Source organism: Lagenorhynchus albirostris, chromosome 19 (assembly GCF_949774975.1).
Source record: "Lagenorhynchus albirostris chromosome 19, mLagAlb1.1, whole genome shotgun sequence".
In the NCBI taxonomy this organism is placed as follows: Eukaryota; Metazoa; Chordata; class Mammalia; order Artiodactyla; family Delphinidae; genus Lagenorhynchus; species Lagenorhynchus albirostris.
In genome coordinates, this window is record NC_083113.1 from 58,501,699 (window position 1) to 58,522,709 (window position 21,011).

Genomic DNA, 21,011 nt, shown 5'->3' on the forward strand with positions numbered 1-21,011 from the left:
GGAGATTTCATGGCCCTTCTCCACATTCAGTCAACACCCTCACTCACCAATGAAGCCACTACTCTATTTTTAGGCAACTCCACTCCGCATGAAATAGCAACCTGCCATGTCTATTCTGATAAGCTCTAGAAACCTAATCGCTCAAACTCACAACCAGACACCCTGGTTTATGACCACGGTGTGGCAGAAACTCAGAGTCTGGAGACGATGCGAGTTCCCATGGAAATGAGACCATCACTGGTGTCAGGGTTCCACGAAGGCCCCCCTAACCCCCTCCTGATTCTGTGAAACGAAGACACAGCTGGGGCTGCCCAGGACGGCCTTGAAGCAAATCCCTGACACCCACCTCCACGGCCAGCGCTCTGCCCCACCTCTGGGAGAGAAACCCAGGCGTGGAGAGGTTGGTGACTCAGCAGTCCTTCCAGAAGGGGGACTGCAGTCTGGCCAGCAAAAGGCTGTCCACCTCATCACATCACAGACCCCACCCCGGCCCCAAGGCCTGGTCTTTTCAGTGGAATGGATGATGACACTAACCCAACGCTTCTGCGAGGATTTTGACCATATCCAAGCCAAGCTCAAGATGCAGACGGTGGAGAAACCAGTTGGGGCAAGGCGGTTAGCACCTGGCAAACCTCCCTGAGATGGGCCTGCCCGACGGTGCTGCTTCCCCTGCTTCCACTGCCGATGAGCAGACCATGGCCTTGCTCGTCACCAGACAAAAACACAGGTTTTATCCTCCTGCCAGGAAGAATGTGGACTCCACTCTGGAGTGTTATGCAAGTTACAAGAACGTGTCAGGAACTAGATAACAAAATGTGCTTGTTTGTGACCTTGGACGGGGTGACACCTGCATGTCACATGAGTCACCAGCAACTGAGAGGCCCTGGTTTGTCAAAATCCTTGCAGACCATGCCAGGGACCAGCTGGAAGGGCCACTCCCGCCCTTGTTGGCGACCAAGCTGCAGCTGGTCTACCTGTGCTCTTGAGAAGAGCTCTGCTCCACAACGAGCTGTCTTCATGATTCCCCGTCTGCTCTGGGATGTCCACCACAGCCAGGTGGCCCTCCTGACGACCACAGTGGCTGTCACCACCTCGTGTGCTCTCCATAAACAGTGTCCTTCCCTCGCACCAATCAGGCACTCCAAAACCGTCACCGCACAAGACTGGTGCCTCGGTTTGTTTCCTATGTGATGCTAAAGGACAGGTCCTCTCCCGGTTCCAGCAGTGACCAGCGCACGGGATAGATGAGATGCACCTCTTGCTGCCTTGTTGACGAGACAGTTTGGGAGCCGGGGTACAGGTGGGGCGCGGGGTAGTCTTCTCTGAACTGCGCGCTTTTGTGATACACGTGGACACTCTGCCGGTGAGATGCAGGGCACAGACCCAAGGCGCGTCCGAGTGTGCCCCGGCGGCCTGCAGCACACTGAAGCAGCAGTGTTGCCCCACAGCATCTGCCGACCCAGTGGGTGACTTTCGCATCTGAGCCCAGCGATCCTCTGACCTGCTAGAGACAACGCACCACGTCCCAGCACCCGTTCAGACTTCCAAGCGATTCTAAGGGTTTTAGCCAGGATGACCAAATTGTCAAGAATCTCTGCACATCGTGTCAAGAAAAGGTGCTGATAATATCACACAAGAGATGACCCTGCACAAGCAGACAAACCATCCACAGGAACGCCACTAGCAATCAGAAGAAAAGCAAAAGCATGATGCAGTGCTCATAAATACAGCAATGCTTAGTGGGTTTTTCTTAATGTTCCCAGAAGATAATAAATTCACCGAAGCGGAACAATGTCATTCTGACCCAACTGCTCCTTCAAGAAATGTTCAGTATTTTTCACATGATGGAAAAATCTTTTTTTTTTAAACAGTGGCTCGGAACAATTCCACATACTCTGACTGTTCCATAAACCTTCCCATAAGTCATCAGGGAAAGTGCCCTTAAAATAGCATTAAGGCCAGTGTACATGCAGAACCACAGATCCTTCCCCCTAGAAAAACTCACCAGTGTTAACGCCATCCTACCCAAGACCAGCATTACCGCCGTCCTACCCAAGATGGTTAAAGTTAGCACAGCAAACCGTGCTGCCCACAGCTGCTTTCTAAGTGCCAAATTTGGGTTGCAGGCTGCCGATTCAAATACTTTCCTTGCTAATCTATGACATAAAGTAGCTTGTGAAAGTCTGTTTTCAAAGTGTCTACTCCAAAAATGGCAGCAAGTAAAAAGAAAGTTGGGAAGGGGGAGAAAAGTGGGTCAGCTGGACTTGAGGAAATTTAAATTAACCATGGAATTACCATATGATACAGCTATATCCTATTTCTGGGTACGTACCCAAAAGAGATGAAAGCAGAGACTCAGAGATGTTTGTACACCCATGTTTACAGCAGCACTACTCACGATAGCCAAGAAGGGGAAGCAACCCAAGCGCCCACCGATGGTTGATGGGCAAGCAGAACAGGGTCCATCCACACGATGGAATATTATCCAGCCTTAAAAAGGAAGGAGAGGGCTTCCCTGGCGCAGTGGTTGAGAGTCCGCCTGCCGATGCAGGGGACACGGGTTTGTGCCCCGGTCCGGGAAGATCCCACATGCTGCAGAGCGGCTGGGCCCGTGAGCCATGGCTGCTGAGCCTGCATGTCCGGAGCCTGTGCTCCGCAACGGGAGAGGCCACAACAGTGAGAGGCCCGCGTACCGCAAAAAAAAACCACCAAAAAACAAACAAACAAAAAAAAGTAAGGAGAGTCTGACACCTGCTATAGCCTGGCCGAACCTTGAGGACGTTTTGCTGAGTGAGATAAGCAGTCACAAAAGGACAACATTGTATGACTCCACTTATATGACGTCCCTATAGAATAGCCACATTTCACAGAGACAGAAAATAGAACGGTGAGTGCAGGGGCTGAGAAAGGGAAAACGGGGAGTCAGTGTTTAATGGGGACTCAGTGTCAGCTGGATAAGACGGAAATGTTCTGGAGATGATGGGGGTGACGGCTGCACAACAATGTGAACATACTTAATATCACTAAACTGTAGCTTAAAAATGATTAAAGTGGTAAATTTTATTTTGTGTATATGTTACCACAATAAAAAAATTAAGTTGCCACTTCAAATACTCCAATCAGAAAATTTCCAGAAAGCTATTGAACAAATGTTTTGCCAAGATGGAAAAAGAGCCCAGGAATCTGGGCCAAGTCGACACTGAAGCTCCATCCTCTGGTGACTTGACTGCCAGGGGCGCACTTCCTGTCCAGTGAGGTCAGTACTGTGTGACGGTCGTTACCGAAAACCCCTGCACCCAGAGCATGTGTCTGAATGTGCAGGAAGTCTATTCAGTCTCTGCGGGTGGGAATGGGTGAGAAGAGTTTTCTCTCTCTCTTTTCCACTCTCTTGTTCCTTAGGAGTACCTAAGCAATACATGCTGCTTCCTGAGGCTCCTTCCCTCGAAGAGATTAGCGGAGATTAACAGAGGCAGTACCTGTGCCAGCCGTGGCTGAGATGTGCACGCTTTCTGCATCGGAATGGAACATGACAAAGTTAACATCGTAATTCTATGCACTGCACCTGCCTTGGTACCTGCAATTAGAGGGAACTTAGCCCCATGCTCCCCATAAATGCCACTTATAAGGGTCCCTGCCACGTTGGAAGGGCACAGCACTAAGACAGTGTCTGAAGCAAGCTGGTGGGCACACAAGATAAGGCTGGAAAGGGGGTGGTCTCCTGGTCCTGCCAGAGCCGGGAGTCCACAGGAAACGCAGAAGCACTGAAGAGTCTCAGGTAGAAAAGCAGCCTGGACTGGGTAACCTGTGGGTGGAGCCAGCGGAGACACACCTGGAGACGCAGGTGGGGGGTCCCGTGAGGAGGCCACTGCACCACCAGGTAAGTCAGAGGTGGCAGGAAAGGATGGGGGAACCCAGCTGGAACCCAGTTGTGGCCCCCGGCAGGCAGGAGAGAGTGGGAGAAGGAAGAGTGGAGGAGCGCTGCGGGCTTGTTTCCCACCTGCTGTAAACTCACACCGTTTTCCAAATAAAACCAAAAGGCAGTATTGATTGCAAATTTAGCGCATTTTTGTTTGCACTAAGTTAGGGAATAATTATATCCCTTAATAAAATATGGTTAAAACTTTACTTCCGAGAGACTTCCCTGGTGGTCCAGCGGTAAAGAATACGCCTTCCAATGCAGGGGACTCGGGTTTGATCCCTGGTGGGGGAACTAAGATCCCACATGTCACGGGACAACTAAGCCCACACACCACAACAACTGAGCTCGCGCACCTCGATGAGAGAGCCCACAGGCCGCAAACTAGAGAGCCCACGCGCCCTGGAGCCTGCGCACCACAACTAGAGAGAGAAAACTTGCACGCCACAACTAGAGAGAAGCCCTCACGCCGCAAGGAAGAGCCAGCGCCAAAGTGAAAGATCCTGCGTGTCGCAACTAAGACCCAACGCAGCCGAAAAAATAAATAAATAAATAAAACCTTTACTTCTGAGGCTGATAAAGGAGGCAGAGGCAGGGGAGGGAGCTGGTGGGGAGGGGGCTCCGCCAGGCTCAGGGGTGTCAGGCAACTGGCCCCCAGGCTTCCTGACACAACTGTTCCGAGGACACCCCTGCGACAGCACAGTGCCGCTTCCAAACCCCTGTGTGTCCCCTAGCTCGCTGCTTTCCTTAGCTATTACTATAACTGCATGAAATGCCTTTTTTTTTTTTTTGATAATGTAGCAGATCTGGAAAAACACTGTGCAGCCAGCTCATCTTAGGATGGGAAGAATGTAAAAACCAAAACCTGGATACAGCCCATAGGCATCTCCTATTCAACACCTAGAATATTCGGGATGCTAACCAATAGTTCCCAAGAACAGCTGACAGCACCTACATACTCCACGCGACTTCTTCCCAACCAGCTCCACCCCTACAAAGATGAACAGTCTTGGTGCCAACAGCAGCCTCGAGAAGCCTCGCCCTGCCAGCCAGAGGACGCTGACCCTGTCCAGCTCCACGACAGGTATCCCTGGCCAAGGGAGCCCCACTCCAGCGGAAGCCCACCTGTCATGCCCGGACACTTCTTCCTAGTGCACACACACCTGCTCGGTCTCGCCAGCCACTCGTGAGACCAGGAGGTAAGCAGAGTCTGACTCTGCCATCACCTCGCCCCGGACCCCTTCTCAGATTTCAGACACTTCCCGACTCCCCACTAATACTCCTCATACAGGCTTGGCTACTCTGGGTTTCCTCCCCTGTCCATCACCACTGGGCAGACAGTGAGGGTGTCACTGGCAAAGGATGCTGACTCATGAGTTAGAACCCAGGCCGCCTCCTGACCGGTCCTGGCTTTCTCACAGGACACCTGTTCCTCCAAAGTCCCAAAGATGCCCTTGTATTTGCACACTCTTTCCAGCCAGAAAGACAAACCAAATGCATTATGTAATCACTTTGTAAACACAGCGAAACAGTGAAAATGGCCCATCAGTTCTTCCTGGCAAGGCAACCATATCTGCCCAATTAAGCAAGGCCAAGGGGAAATCTTCACTCGGTGCTTTCTGGGGGCCAGGTCCATTTTCCAGCTCGCTTTTGTAAGGTTAGCAATGTCCCTCAAGAGGCACCGTTTTCCTTTACCCTCTCCTACTTCGCTAACTGGACGGATGAGGTTTCTCTGTGAAGCAGCACATGAGATTGGACTTCCAAAAATACAGAGACTGTAGTCCTGACAAGAGCAAAGCGGAAGAAAAGGATAAATGTCCCCCTACGATTCTGAGATCCTGCTGTACGTCCAGGAGAAGAAAAGGATAAATGTCGCCCTACGATTCTGAGATCCTGCTGTACGTCCAGGAGAAGAAAAGGATAAATGTCCCCCTACGATTCTGAGATCCTGCTGTACGTCCAGGAGGGGGCCTGCTTTCCTCTTCTCACGGCTGAGGCAGGTATGCTTCTCCTACCTCAACACCGCCCACCCCAGCCCCAAAACAGGAAGGCTCAACAAGAATCATAAAATATGCCCAAAGCCGACTTCAAAGCCTACGACTTGCCCATTTCACCTCTTCCCAAGACGACCCTTCCAATTTCAGCCATGTTTAACAAAAGCCGCATTTCTCACATTTCACATCAGCACATCAAACAGAATAGAAAGCGTTTTCTTCTGCATGCAAATACAAAATTAAATATTGGTTTTTAACTTCCCATTTCTGTCATAAAGCTCATACATTTTGGGAAAAGGGTATTTCTAATTATGATGGAATTGAAGCCCACTTTAGACTCACAAGTGATCAAAATATTATACAAATATTATTCCAGGTGTCATTAAAACACTTACCATCAAGGGGAGAAATGGACAAATATATATTATAAATTCAAAACCTCACTCTATGTCTCAATATTTAAGAGTTTGGTGTAGAAGGGAAAATACATGTGGGAGCACTTCCTTTGCATTTCCTTTGCTTTTAAATGCTTCTTTTGTTATTATTTGAATGTTCTGATTTAGAACCATGGTCTGAATTTTCTAAACACCTTAGCCTCAGGTAGACCGGCCAGCATTTAAAAATTCACCAACTAAACAGTGAAATGTTAACCAAAAAAAGCCTCCTCTCGGTCAAAGACAAAGAACGAACTCGGCTGCTACGCTATGCTCTGAGAAATGATGGCTTATTTATAGCCCCACATGCCAGTAACTGCAGGAGGCCTGAAGCCAAAGGAGGGATGCATCAAAACATTGCTGGGCTCCTGACGCCGCGCCCACGCTGCCGGCTGGGGTTGCTCTGGTTTGGTTTCCTGTAAGAGGGGGAATAGCACCTATTTGGTGTATCTGCCCCCAAAACAGGAACACAGATTGGGCTTCTCAGTAGCAACTTTCTTTCACCCGCCCCCAGAAATACCACCTGAAAATAGTTAATCAAATAGCTCCAACAGGCAGGAGGCTCAAAAGACCAAATTCTATAAAAACAACTGATTATTATTGTTGACTTATTATTGCTAGGACACTGAAAATTGTGAGATTCTCATCAAGCGCTATAAAGCCTTCTCATTTTAAGTTTGTAGCGTCCCTACGCCCCCCCGCCCCTGAGTCATCCTCTCATTTTATGAAGAGCCACTGACATGCTCGCCCTGCCCATGCCCTGGAAGTCCATCACAGCCCCAAACGCTCTGAAACAATAAAACACAGGTGCGTGGTACCCTCCTCCCTGTGCCCCTTTCTGTGGCTTGTCTTCTCCTCTGGGAAACCCAATTATCAAAATACAGAAAGCAAACGTGTAAACACTGAGTAGTAAACGTGCAGACTCACTAACGTCTCACTCACCTTCCCAAGACACTAACAAATGGAAGCACCATCGTGCCGTGTCAGGGCCAGACCTGGAGCTTCTGGGCCAGGAAGCCTGCTGGGCTAGGACCACCCACCTCCTGCTCACCAAGGCTGAGGGCACTGGTTTTTGCCTCTGTGGACATGACTTTGGCCTTAACACCCACCATAACCAAATGTCTAGTTCAGGATGGAAGAAGTCTGGGGCTCAGGGAAATAAGATCAGACTTGTCTCACATGCGACTATTCTTATACATATTCCAGTCATAATTAGACTAACCCTACGAGATGCCTATGAATTACGCACGGAACTGCCAACCATCCAATGTTGGACCCAGATGAGCTGGAAATGAAAGCTACCAGAATGAACTAGTGAAACTGAAGACCTTCATAACCTCGGGACAACAATGATTACTTAAACCCAAAGTTAAAAGTGCGTAGCTTTGATTAACGCTGTAGCTTTTGCAGAAGTCACTTTGACTAACGCGGTAACTTTTGCAAAAGTCACTGTAAATGAAGTTAAAAAGCAAAGGGTTATTGACTATGAGAAAATGTTTTGCGTATATTAAACAGAAATCGACCCAGATTAAATAAATAAAACCCGCAAATCAATAAGAAAAAATAACGATAGAGAAAAAGGGCAAAGATTAAGGATACGCGAATAAGAGAAATCCAAATTGCCTATAATTTTATTTCTTAAATGTGCATCTTCATGAGTTATCAGTCATCTGCAAATTAAAATGAGATGCTGTTTCTCACCCAGATTGACACAGATTTTTAGAAATGAATCATTCAAACCAGAAAGAATTTAGAGGACACTGGATTAAATGAGATAACTTAAAGAACCCAGACCACAAAGACAGCTACTTGGTAAATAAACACAGAGCATTCCTGTCACTTTCGGTGACTTGCCTGTGCACACCCTCGTGACAGGTGTGCAAAGAGGAAAATACAACTATGTTATATTTGGAGTGAAGAATCACTCCAAAAAAATAACTGGTCAGTATCTAGTAAAACTGCAAATCTCACAGCCCACTACCCCGGCAACACCACTTCTGGATATATTCCTTAGAGAAATTTACAAATTTATCTGCGTCTGAAGACACGTAAGAGCTTCTTTGCTGTAACACTGTGTACACTGTATGAAAAAAATTAAAATGAGCAAAGAACACATGTGGCCTCTTCAAATTATGAACCACCACATAGTGTTCAAGAAGACTGAACCAGACTTAAATATATTAACATGGACAGAATTTAAAAACACAAGTTGACAGGGGGAAAAGGCAGATGCACAATACTTATGGTATGATATATTCCTTAAAATTAAAGTACCGTAAAACAATGTTACACATTGGGGATGTTACAGGAGTATGTATATACAAGTAAACTCAACCCACAATAGTGGTTGCTTCTTGGGAGTGGGAAGGACAGGGGTGATCAGGAGGGACTTAAATGCTGCCTGAGAGGTTTTCTTTCAAAAAAAGGTAGAGAATTCAAAAGCAAATATGACAGAAGACTTTAACTGTTATTTACTGGGGATGACTAGGAATATGCCTGTTTTACCATGTTTGTTTTTCATTTTTTAATTTCTCAAAGTGAAAATTCTCCTAGCTGCTAAGCCACCTGGGTGAAGAAGACACCTTGATCCTACCATCACAGTGTCTGCTGTCCCAGAAAAGCTGAACTGAGAAGCACAGAAGGAGGCAAAGAAGGACTGAAGAGTCCTTCCCTGTCTGCCCCCCAAAGTCTTTCCACATCTTCGTGAGGACTTTTTATGCTTCCACTAGCAATTCTAAGAATTTGCCCTGAGCTGTACCTCCAGTTAATTTTACTATGTGGCATACCTTTGAGTTTTCTGATTATACAGAAGTCTTCCGTTACTCTCTCTTGCTACATACCTTACAGTTTCCCCAGAGACAACACCCGGAGACCACCACACAGGTTTGGCTGACTGATGGAGAAACTCCACAGAGCACAAAGGAACATCTGTGATGAACCTGGGTCTCACAGGTGTACAAAATACAAAACAAAGCAAATGAAAAGGTGGAACTCTCTTTGCCTCTATTTTAAAATGTCAAAAGAAACTCACTTGCCAAATAGATGACAAAAGGTTAATACTGCTAATATTCAAAGAAAAGAGAATGAAAAGAAATGAAGACAGTCTAAGAGACCTCTGGGACAACATTAAACGCAACAACATTCGCATTATTCAGTCCCAAAAGGAGTACAGACAGAGAAAAGACCTGAGAAAATATTTGAAGAGATTACAGTCGAAAACTTCCCTAACATGGGAAAGGAAAACAGCCACCCAAGTCCAGGAAGCACAGACAGTTCCAGGCAGGATAAATCCAAGGAGAAACACACCAAGACACATAGTAATCAAATTGACAAAAATTAAAGACAAAGAAAAATTATTAAAAGCAACAAGGGAAAAACAACAAATAACATACAAGGGAACTCCCATAAGGTGAACAGCTGCTTTCTCAGCAGAAGCTCTACAAGCCAGAAGGGAGTGGCACGATATATTAAAAGTGATGAAACAGAAGAAACTACAACCAAGATTACTCTACCCAGCAAGCTTTACAGACAAGCAAAAGCGAAAAGAATTCAGCACCACCAAACCAGCTCTACAACAAATGCTAAAGGAACTTCTCTAAGTGGGAAACAAGAGAAGAAAAGTGACTTCCCTGGTGGCGCAGTGGTTAAGAATCCACCTGCCAATGCAGGGGACACGGGTTCGAGCCCTGGTCTGGGAAGATCCCACATGCCGTGGAGCAGCTAAGCCCATGCACCACAACTACTGAGCCTGCGCTCTAGAGCCCGTGAGCCACAACTACTAAGCCCACATGCTACAATTACTGAAGCTCGTGTGCCTAGAGCCCATGCTCTGCAACAACAGAAGCCACCACATTGAGAAGCCCACACACCACAACTAGAGAAAGCCCGACCCAGCAACAAAGACCCAATGCAGCCAAAAATAAATAAATAAATAAAATTTTTTTAATGTAAAAAAAAGAGAGAGAGAAGAAAAGGACCTACAAAAACAAACCCAAGGGTTTCCCTGGTGGCGCAGTGGTAGAGTCCGCCTGCCAAGGCAGGGGACACGGGTTCGTGCCCCGGTCTGAGCCTGTGCTGCAACAGGAGAGGTCACAACAGTGAGAGGCCCGCGTACCGCAAAAAAAAAAAAAAAAATTAAGAAAATGGTAATAGTAACATACATATCGCTAATTACCTTAAATGCGAATGGATTAAATGCTCCAACCAAAAGACACAGGCTCACTGAATGGATACAAAAACAAGACCCATATATATGCTACCTACAAGAGACTCACTTCAGACCTAGGGACACATACAGACTGAAAGTGAGGGGATGGAAAAAGATATTCCAAGCAAATGGAAATCAAAAGAAAACTAGAGTAGCAATACTCATATAAAATAAAATAGACTTTAAAATAAAGAAAGTTACAAGAGACAAGGAAGGACACTACATAATGATCAAGGGATCAATCCAAGAAGAAGATATAACAATTATAAATATATATGCACCCAACAAAGGAGCACCTCAATACATAAGGCAAATGCTAACAGCTGAAAAAGAGGAAATCGACAGGAATACAATAATAGTGGGGGACTTTAACACCTCACTTACACCAATGGACAGATCATCCAGACAGAAAATTAGGGCTTCCCTGGTGGCGCAGTGGTTGAGAGTCCGCCTGCCGATGCAGGGGACACGGGTTCGTGCCCCGGTCCGGGAGGATCCCACATGCCGCGGAGCGGCTGGGCCCGTGAGCCATGGCCGCTGAGCCTGCGCGTCCGGAGCCTGTGCTCCGCAACGGGAGAGGCCACAACTGTGAGAGGCCCGCGTACCACAAAAACAAAAACAAAAACAAAAACAAAAACAGACAGAAAATTAATTAGGAAGCACAAGCTTTAAATGACACAATAGGCCAGACAGATTTAATTGATATTTATAGCACATTCTATCCGAAAACAGCAGATTACACTTTCTTCTCAAGTGCACATGGAACATTCTCCAGGATAGATCACATCTTGGGTCACAAATCAAGCCTCAGTGAATTTAAGAAATTTAAATCATATCGAGCATCTTTTCTGACCACAATGCTATGAGATTAGAAATAAATGACAGGGAAAAAAATGTAAAAAACACAAACACATGGAGGCTAAACAATACATTACTAGATAACCAAGAGATCACTGAAGAAATCAAAGAGGAAATCAAAAAATACCTCGAGACAAATGACAATGAAAGCACGATGATCCAAAACCTATGGGATACAGCAAAAGCAGTTCTAAGAGGGAAGTTTATAGCAATACAATCTTACCTCAAGAAACAAGAAAAATCTCAAATAAACAATCTAACCTCACACCTAAAGGAACTAGAGAAAGAAGAACAAACAAAACCCAAAGTTAGTAGAAGGAAAGAAATCATAAAGATCAGAGCAGAAATAAATGAAATAGAAACAAAGAAAGCAATAGCAAAGGTCAATAAAACTAAAAGCTGGTTCTTTAAGAAGATAAACAAAATTGACAAACCTTCAGTCAGAGTCATTAAGAAAAAGAGGGAGAGAACTCAAATCAATAAAATTAGAAATGAAAAAGGAGAAGTTACAACGGACACCACAGAAATACAAAGCATCATAAGAGACTACTACAGGCAACTCTATGCCAATAAAATGGACAACCTGGGAGAAATGGACAAATTCTTAGAAAGGTATGACCTTCCAAGACTGAACCAGGAAGAAATAGAAAATATGAAGAGACAAATCACAAGTAATGAAATTGAAACTGTGATTAAAAATCTTCCAACAAACGAAAGTCCAGGACCAGATGGATTCACAGGTGAATTCTATCAAATATTTAGAGACGAGCTAACACCCATCCTTCTCAAACTCTTCCAAAAAATTGCAGAGGAAGGAACGCTCCCACACTCATTCTACGAAGCCACCTGATGCCAAAACCAGACAAAGATACTACAAAAAACAAAATTACAGACCAATATACTGATGAGTACAGATGCAAAAAATCCTCAACAAAATACTAGCAAACAGAATCCAACAACACATTAAAAGGATCATACACCATGATCAAGTGGGATTTATCCCAGAGATGCAAGAATTCTTCAATATATGCAAATCAATCAATGTGATACACCACATTAACAAATTGAAAAATAAAAACCATATGATCGGGCTTCCCGGGTGGCGCAGTAGTTAAGACTCCGCCTGCCAATGCAAAGGACATAGGCTCGAGCCCTGGTCCAGGAAGATCCCACATGCCACGGAGCAACTAAGCCCGTGCACCACAACTACTGAGCCTGTGCTCTAGAGCCCGCAAGCCACAACTACTGAGCCCGCGCGCCGTAGAGCCCGTGCTCCGCAACAAGAGAAGCCACCGCAATGAGAAGCCCACGCACCACAATGAAGGGTAGCCCCCGCTCACCGCAACTAGAGAAAGCCCGCACACAGCACCAAAGACCCAAAGCAGCCCAAAATAAATAAACAAAATAAATAAATTAAAAAACAAACAAACAAACCCGTATGATCATCTCAATAGATGCAGCAAAATCTTTTGACAAAATTCAACACCCATTTATGATAAAAACTCTCCAGTAAGTGGGGATAGAGGGAACTTACCTCAACAGAAAAAAAAAAAATACTGCTAATATTCAACAAGCTCTTACTAATTTGTAAGACAAAATAAACTCCCTAAGAAAAAATGAGACCAAAAAACCCAAAACAAAACACAAACATGGAATTCACAAGAGGTGAAATTAAAATGGCCAAGAAGCATCATAACCATTTAGGGGGTGAGGGCTTCATCTGCATCATCCCATTTAACCCTCAAAGTCACCCTATGGGAGCAGCACTTGCCAATAACACTTGGGAAGGTGAAGCAGCATCTCCAGGATCTCAGAGCAGATAAACAGATTACAAATCAGTCTTGACCACTGAGCCTTATGGCAGAAAGAAGATGACTGACTGATCCCCTGCTGGGAAGGATATCTGGAAAGAGGCCTTCTCATGCAGTCTTCCTGGGGGTGCAAATACCAACAGCTGGGCAATAAGTATCTAAGGTGTTATCAGCATGCACACCCCACTGCCCACAACCCCACTTTGGGAAGTACACTCCAAGAAGATAATCTCAGAAGTTCTAAAAGGTACATGTAAGTCCCATGTAAGTCCCATGAACTCCTATAAAAGGCACAAAGGCACTCTTGACAGCACTGTTTACAAAAAGAAAAAACTGCAAACTTAAACGTCTATCAGTAAGGGACTAGTCTGTGGCATACATAGACAGTGGAACACTATGAAGCTTTTTTTATACTAAATTTTTCCAAAATTTTAAGAATGGCTTATCTTTGATTGCAGGGGTCCCGGAAGATATTTTACTTTCTTCCCTTTGTTGTCCTTCGCTGTTTGATTTTTTTTTCTTACCTATTGTTTTTACCAAAACATGAGAGCTTACTGAACATCAGAGATCTATCAACGTTCAAATGAACAGAGAGACTTGAACTATGGATTAGGTAAAGCTTTCTTCCTGAGATTTGTTACAAAACTACTCACTATCCTCACTTCGGCCACCACCATCCCTGAGGGGAGGCATCAGCCCCCTGCAGCACTGCCCGGCTCCACCCACCGCTCCACAGACCAGGTCCTCGCCCTCAGGAGACACTCCAAACCCTCGGGCTCCCCTAACTATTCAAGTTCACCCTCATCGTTCCCGTCAGCTCCGCCCCCAAGGACTGGGGACCAAGGACAGACGTCAGCTTGCTCCCCGGCCTAAACTCAGCCCCAGCTCGCGTCACTGCCCTCGGCGTCCTGGCCCCCGCAGCTGGGGGACCCCTCACCCCTCTCTGATCACCCCATGCAAGCAGAACCCGGTCCGCCGCCCACCCGGAACTCCACCGCGCCCGGAACCCGCGGTCCCGGGTCTGTGGCAGGGCCCCCCGGGGTCACAGCACGCCCCGGCGGCCGGGACCCTCCTGGAGCACCGTTCCGAGGTAGGTGCCCTTCCAGAGCCCGTGGTGACCCCGCCCAGAGCTTCCCCCGGCCAAGCCCCCTCAACCAGGCCCCGCCCCGACGCACTCACCCTCGCGGCAGCGCCGCCTCCAGATGGTGTCGGTGTGCAGGATGCGCCGGAACTTGGTGCAGACCTGGGCCAGGCTGGGCAGGTCGGTGCCGGGCAGCGAAGCGAAGATCTCCACAAGCAGCTCGGGCGGCAGCTCCAGCAGCGAGCAGCGCGGGGGCGACGAGGGGCCCGCGCTCCGGCCGTCCCCCGCCCCGGCCAGCGCCGCCGCGCCCGCCTCGATGCGCTCTTCCTCGGGGTCCGTGTCCGGCTCGCTGTCGGCCGCTGCCGCCTCGGCCGGGCCCCGGCGCTGCTGGCGGCGCCGGCATCCCCGCGACGGGCCCACGCCGCAGAGGCGAGCGCACACCGCCATGCCGGCGACTGACGGCCGCCGCGCCGCCGCCGCCGCCGGTGCGCACGCGCCGCCAGAGAGCCGAGCCCCGCCCCACCCCGCAAGAGAGCCTATCCCCGCCCCGGTGAGAGTCTAGCCCCGCCCCCTGGTGAGTCGAGCCCCGCCTCCCGGAGGATCCGAGCCCCTGCCCCAGGAAAACAAGACACGCCCCTGGGATTCGAGCCACACCTCTCCCAACTGTCAAGCCACGCCCCGAATGCATAGGCGACCTCGCGGTCTAGGGCTTGGCCCCGCCCACCAGGGGGAACCTGCAAAGACCTGGGCCGAACCCGAATGCCTCCCGCCTACCCCCGCCCTCCCGTGTCATTGAGACCGTCTCCCCGCGGCCCCACGACCCCACGACCCCCGGGGGGACCGGCGCCTGGGCAGCAAATGGCGCGCTGTCGGGTGTGAGGGCTGAACTTACCACCTCCCGAGTATGTGGCTGGCGCGCTCTTCCCGAGATCAGCCCCGAACACCCTACGGGGCACCTCCCCCCAACCCAGAATGCCCCAGGAAGGCCCGAAGGGCCCCCGCAAAACCCCCCAGGAAGGCCCAAAGTTGCCCCCCAAGAACCCCCCCCGAGCACCCTTCCATGAAGAATCCTCCAGGAAAGCCCAGAGGACACTGCTCCGAGGACCTCCCAGGAAGGCCTGGAGGAGCCCACCAGAACTCCCCAGAGGACCCCAAGAACCTCGCGCTAGGTGTGTAGTCAGTCTGATCTTGCTGTGCCCTAGTTACCTTATTTATTGGGTTCTGGAGGCTGACTGGGGCCTAGGGCGGGGGTGGAGAATGTGCAGACCTTCTCCTGACAGTGGCTTCACCTTAAGGAGCGCTGATAACAAGAAACTGTCCAGAGAGGAGGGCCAAGGGTATGGATGTGATTACAAGATTACAGGATTATAGGAGCCTCTGCCTGGGTGGGCCCAAATCCTTTCTGGTCAAGACTGACTTCAACGCCCTGAAGTGCTGGAGAGCCCTTCAGGAGCCCAAAAGGAAGACTAAGCAGAGCCCGAAAGGAAGTTAAGAATCCACAGCCCACCCCAGTGTTTCTGGTCAGTGTTTCTATTTCTACTCAAATAGAAAATAGTGACCGCGCCAGTTCCCTGGGCCCAGCCTCCACAAGGTCCTGGCTATTCACTACCTCCCTAAGGAGGTCTCCAAGCAGAAGAGAGGGCTGCCTACCCCAATCCACAGAATCCCATAAACAAGGAAGTTCATCTTCTGACAGAAGTAACCATTCTGTACTTCAAACTCGACCATCTCAACTCCAGGCAATTGAAAAACAACATGTAGGGACTTCCCTGGTGGCGCAGTGGTTAAGAATCCGCCTGCCAATGCAGGGGACACGGGTTCAATCCCTGGTCCGGGAAGACCCCACGTGCCACGGAGCAGCTAAGCCCGTGACCCACAACTACTGAACCTGCGCTCTAGAGCCCGCGAGCCACAACCACTGAGCCCACGTGCCACAACTACTGAAGCCCGCACGCCTAGAGCCCGTGCTCCACAACAAGAGAAGCCATCCAATGAGAAGCCCGCGCACTGCAACGAAGAGTAGCCCCAGCTCGCCGCAACTAGAGAAAAGTCCGCGTGCAGCAATGAAGACCCAACACAGCCAAAAATAAAAATAAATAAATTTTTCAAAAAAAAAAAGACTCCGCACTCAAAAAAAAAAAGAAAAACATGTACCTGCCCTCCCTGTATCTCAACGGTTTTTCAAACTGTCCTCCACCCTGTTATCAGAACTCTCTTCCTGCAAATAGCAACACATAAACAAAAGCATACTCATCACTTCACTCACCTATTTAGAAATATTTGACTTCTTATGACATCACACAAAGTACCTCACAATCCTGTCCTAACTTCCCAGTCTGGCGTCATCTCCTGTGTCTCTACTGAAACTCACCGTGTCTGCCCCTTGTTCAAGCTGTCTCCTCTGCCAGGAGAACCCTCTCCCCAGTCTATGCCAGTAAACAGCCACCCCTTCTCAGAATGTCCCTTTATTACAGCACCATCATTTGTTTTGTTACAAACATTTGCTTCCTTTAGTAGCAGCCTTACTAGATGTATCTCCTGTCACATGATAGACCTGCTAACACACATCATGTAATCAGCAAATGTGTACTGACTAAATGTTCAATGAAAAAGGAACAAATGATAAACTGGCTAGAAGGCTAAAAAGTGAGGAACGTGAACCAGATTTAGAGAAGACTAGTGGATTTATCACCTGAACCATCCAAGCTAGCAAGTCTCCCAGCAAACAGAAATGCATTAACTAATGTAATAAATATTTATAGAATGCCTGACTAACCTACATGCTATGTTCTCTGTGGACCCATAGATTGTAAAGCATGAACTTTGCTGTTGTATATTTCAATCAGTTTGTTTTCTTAAATCTATCTACCCCCTACTAGGTCCTATTAATAAAATACAGTATTCACCAATTAATAAAATACAGTATTCTCCTATTAATAAAATAGAGTATTCTCAGGTCCTATTAATAAAATACAGTATTAATAAAATACAGTTTAGAGTACATTAAAATGTACAAAAATTTCCATCTTTAGAAGAATGGTTAACGTATGTTCATAATTTGAATAATGCATAATTCAGTGAAAAGATACCTCTAAATCTATATATTCTTGACAGCAGGAACGACAGAGCACTGTGTACAATAACCCACAAAGGTGTGAAAGGATGGAATTTGTGCTGACCATCAGAACAGAAAGAAAAGGATGGCCGTGAGAGCTTGGGTAATCCATATCGGTGGAGAGGAACCAGAGGCGAAGAGTTAGGCTGTAGCAGAGAACTATTACACATTGAACCCTGAAAGCTTTGCGTCCTTGAAACTTTTACAATCCCTTATATAGAACTGTATCCCTTACAAAGAACGCTAAGGAGGATACATTCATAAATGAGGAAAACCTAGATAGAAGAGGCCCTTTTTATGGAAAAGTTTAAAAATTCTATACAATTTTAAGGCTTACTTTTTATTTCCAGTTATTACAAAATTTTGGCTCTATTCCCCATGTTGTACAATACATCCTTGAGCCTGTCTGACACCCAAAAATTTGTGCCTCCCTCTCTCCCACTCCTATATTGCCCCCCCCAGCAGTAACCACTAGTTTGTTCTCTGTATCTGTGAGTCTGCTTCTCTTTTGTTATGTTCACTAGTTTGTTGTATTTTTAATTTCATTATTTTTTTTCAAGAAAGCAAAGTGAGGATTTACTAAGCGAAAGTACCATCTCAGTGGGAGAGTGGGCAGACTCAGGTGAGTAGCTGCCTAGTTTGTTGTATTTTTTACTCATACCACGTATAAGTGATATCATACAGTATTTGTCTTTGTCTGGCTTATTTCACTTAGTATAATGCCCTCCAATCCATCCATGTTGCTGCAAATGGAAAAATTTTGCTCTTTTTTATGGCTGAGTAGTATTCCATTGTGTGTGTGTGTGTATACATATATATATATATATATATACATACATATATATATCACATCTTTATCCATTCATCTCTTGATGGGCATTTAGGTTGCTTCCATATCTTGGCAATTGTAAATAATGCTGCTATGAACATTGGGGTGCATATATCTTTTCGAATTAGTGGGGTTTTTTCAGACATATATTCAGGAGTGGAACTGCTGAGTCATATGGTAGGTCTATTTTTAATTTTTTGAGAAACCTCCATACTGTCCTCCACAGCGGCTGCACCAAGAGATCATTTGTTTTAACAGTATATCAGGAATATAAGAATGAAGTCTTTGTTAGTGAGAACTGATAACAACTAAGGAAATTAGTAGAGTACAGGACGAGGCATTTCTCAATTGGTTGCCTCAAAAGTAGTCGTTCTTTCAGGTTGTCCCTGAAAGTAGTAGTTCTTGAACTTAAGAAAACCCTGTTAACTTTCCCCTTGCTGGTTCTCAGAATCCAGATGTGAAAAAATGGCATCTTGCCCACTGCTCAGAAGAAACAGTCAAGGTGAATGGAAAGAAGGGAAAATATTCAAAGGCTAAACAAGAGGTGTGAGGTGCGAAATAAGAGTCTCAATGATTACATCCTTTAGTCCCAACATGGGCAAAAAGCTGGAAAAATAGCAATCCTTCAGAATTTGTTTGGAATTAAACAAGCAAAAAACTACAACAGAGATAAAAACCCTGTGGAATGCCTGCCAGCTCCATTAGTTGTTACACACTCACTTAAGAGACAATGTTAGGTTTTAGGAGTGATTTGAGATCACTTTCCTGCACGCACCAGTGTGCTGGTTTCTGAAGTTGTACACCAGAGCCAGAGCGTCCTGGGAGAGGAAGCACTTCCACATGGTGCCCTTCTCGCTTCGTACAATCCCTCCTGGACCTGGTGAAGACACTCCTAAGGACTGCAAGCTATGGAGCATCGACTGCAAAACCCTCCTGGCTGAGTCCTTTCTGAGAACAGCGGGAACACTGCTGTTGAGCAATACTTGTTTGTTTACTTTAGCTAAAGAGCAGAGATGACACAAGACTGATTGGACCACTGGCCAATAGTGGCCCAGACAGCAAGGAGGGTGGAATATCTTTCCCAATCAGAAAGAAGAGAGGCAGGACAGGCCGGGCAGGCCTGAAGAGCTGAACTAACTCTCAGTGTGACTTGCCCTCCATACTGAGTGTGGCAAAATAACCCTAACGTGTTCTGCACCGCCAGTTAATGTTTCACGCTTTGTGTTTTTGTTTTTTTTTCATGCCTCGTTTAACAGATTCTTAGAAATAGCGAGACAGCATGATTTACAGCATGTTACTTCACTAATGCTGGGACATCATATTCAATTTCTAGCTGTTACCTTATAGAAAGAAATAGGGCAAGAGTTACTTAAAACTGACTCTGCTTGCCTTTCTAGAATGATTATTTAATAGCTTAAGAGTACCATGAGATTTCTGGAGAAACACTGAATAAATTCACATGACAGATGCGGTCTTTTCTACTGTATGTGGATTATTTCAAAGAAGAGTAATATTTGTTAATCGTTTAAAAATAAACCGTACTATTCTTATATTAACTAGCTTAAAATAGATCATGATATTAATTTACCACTCTGAATATCATTTACTACGTCGAACATATATTAAACTGCAATCTGGGGGGAGATTTCCCTGGTGGTCCAGTGGTTAAGACTCTGCAGTTCCACTGCAGGGGGCACGGGTTCCATCCCTGGTCGGGGAACTAAGATCCCTCATGCCACATGGCACAGCCAAAACTAAACAAAAACAAAACTGCAATCTGGGGGCACATGAAATTTTTCACATACACTCAAGCACACTTGTTTTCAAATTTTACATGAAGTTATGGTACTTCTTGGTTGATATTTATTTGCATATGACTAAATTAGTAAACTAAATATAATTTATATTTTATTTCAATATGTTGTTCTTACCTGCTCATGAGACACCTTTACACACCAACTGCTCTGGATGATTTTTCTGAGACACCTATAGGGAAGTGTGGTTTTAGATTCAAGTAGAAAGTGGAGATAATAGCATAGCAATCACTGTAAATGTGCACTTCAGTACTTGAAAATCACAAAGAGTAATGCTGTCCCATCTCTATCACAGCCCTTGAGGTAATCCCTGGGGCAGTGAACCCAAGGCCTGAGGTTATTTCGTAAAGCTTTATGGATGCCTAAGGGACTGGGAAAATATGAAACTCTCCTTCCCCTCCCCCCAGCTCCAGATGCCTGATATCGATTTTTTTTTTTCACTCCTCTTGCATTTGGAACAGTTGTCCAGCAAGGGAACAAAAAGTCCATTTCTTACAAACTACCAATTAAGCCAAAAAAGCACTCACCAGTCAATACTCAATATCATAAAAACCCAGAAAAGAAAGCAATACACAGTCCACGCTCTCATTTAAGACTTCGAAACTGATCATTCTGTGTCTGGCAGAAGGTAGGTACACTTACTGGATTTCCCCGCGCCCCCCTCATCGTCACAGAATAAATAAAAAACAACCAAGATAGTACACTTGGAGCTTAAAACCTTCCTTTGGAACACTGGAAAACAGACAGAATGTTTAAGTCATCTTTATTAACTGTACACTATTAGAGATTTTTCAAGGTAAAGAACTGTGACAGAAAGAGGAGAAAAAAAAAAACCTGGGAAAGTGACATATGCACAAATGCACTTTTCTTTCGTAAATAGTGGCACAGTACAGAGCTACAACTAACATCACTGTTCTGGCAGCTAATTATAGAAGATACTTGGCTACTCTGT

General features: G+C 46.3%; 1 protein-coding gene across 8 annotated transcripts in view; it reads right to left on the reverse strand.

Annotated features, from left to right (window-relative positions):
• FBXO31 (F-box protein 31) overlaps nucleotides 1-14,759 on the reverse strand; it is a 45,316-nt gene extending 30,557 nt beyond the window's left edge. For 2 of the 8 annotated variants that reach the window (XR_009537232.1, XM_060131880.1), the window contains exon 1: nucleotides 975-1,637. Coding sequence is in view for 6 of the 8 variants with exons in the window: in XM_060131880.1 (XP_059987863.1) it covers nucleotides 975-1,479 (505 nt within the window). In the remaining 2 variants the exon portion in view is untranslated. Of the gene's footprint in view, nucleotides 1-534; nucleotides 552-974; nucleotides 1,638-14,399 lie in introns of those variants that run through there. The other 6 variants (XM_060131883.1, XM_060131882.1, XM_060131884.1 and 3 more) reach the window with 5 other exon arrangements.
• Between the last annotated feature and the right edge of the window lie 6,252 nt (nucleotides 14,760-21,011).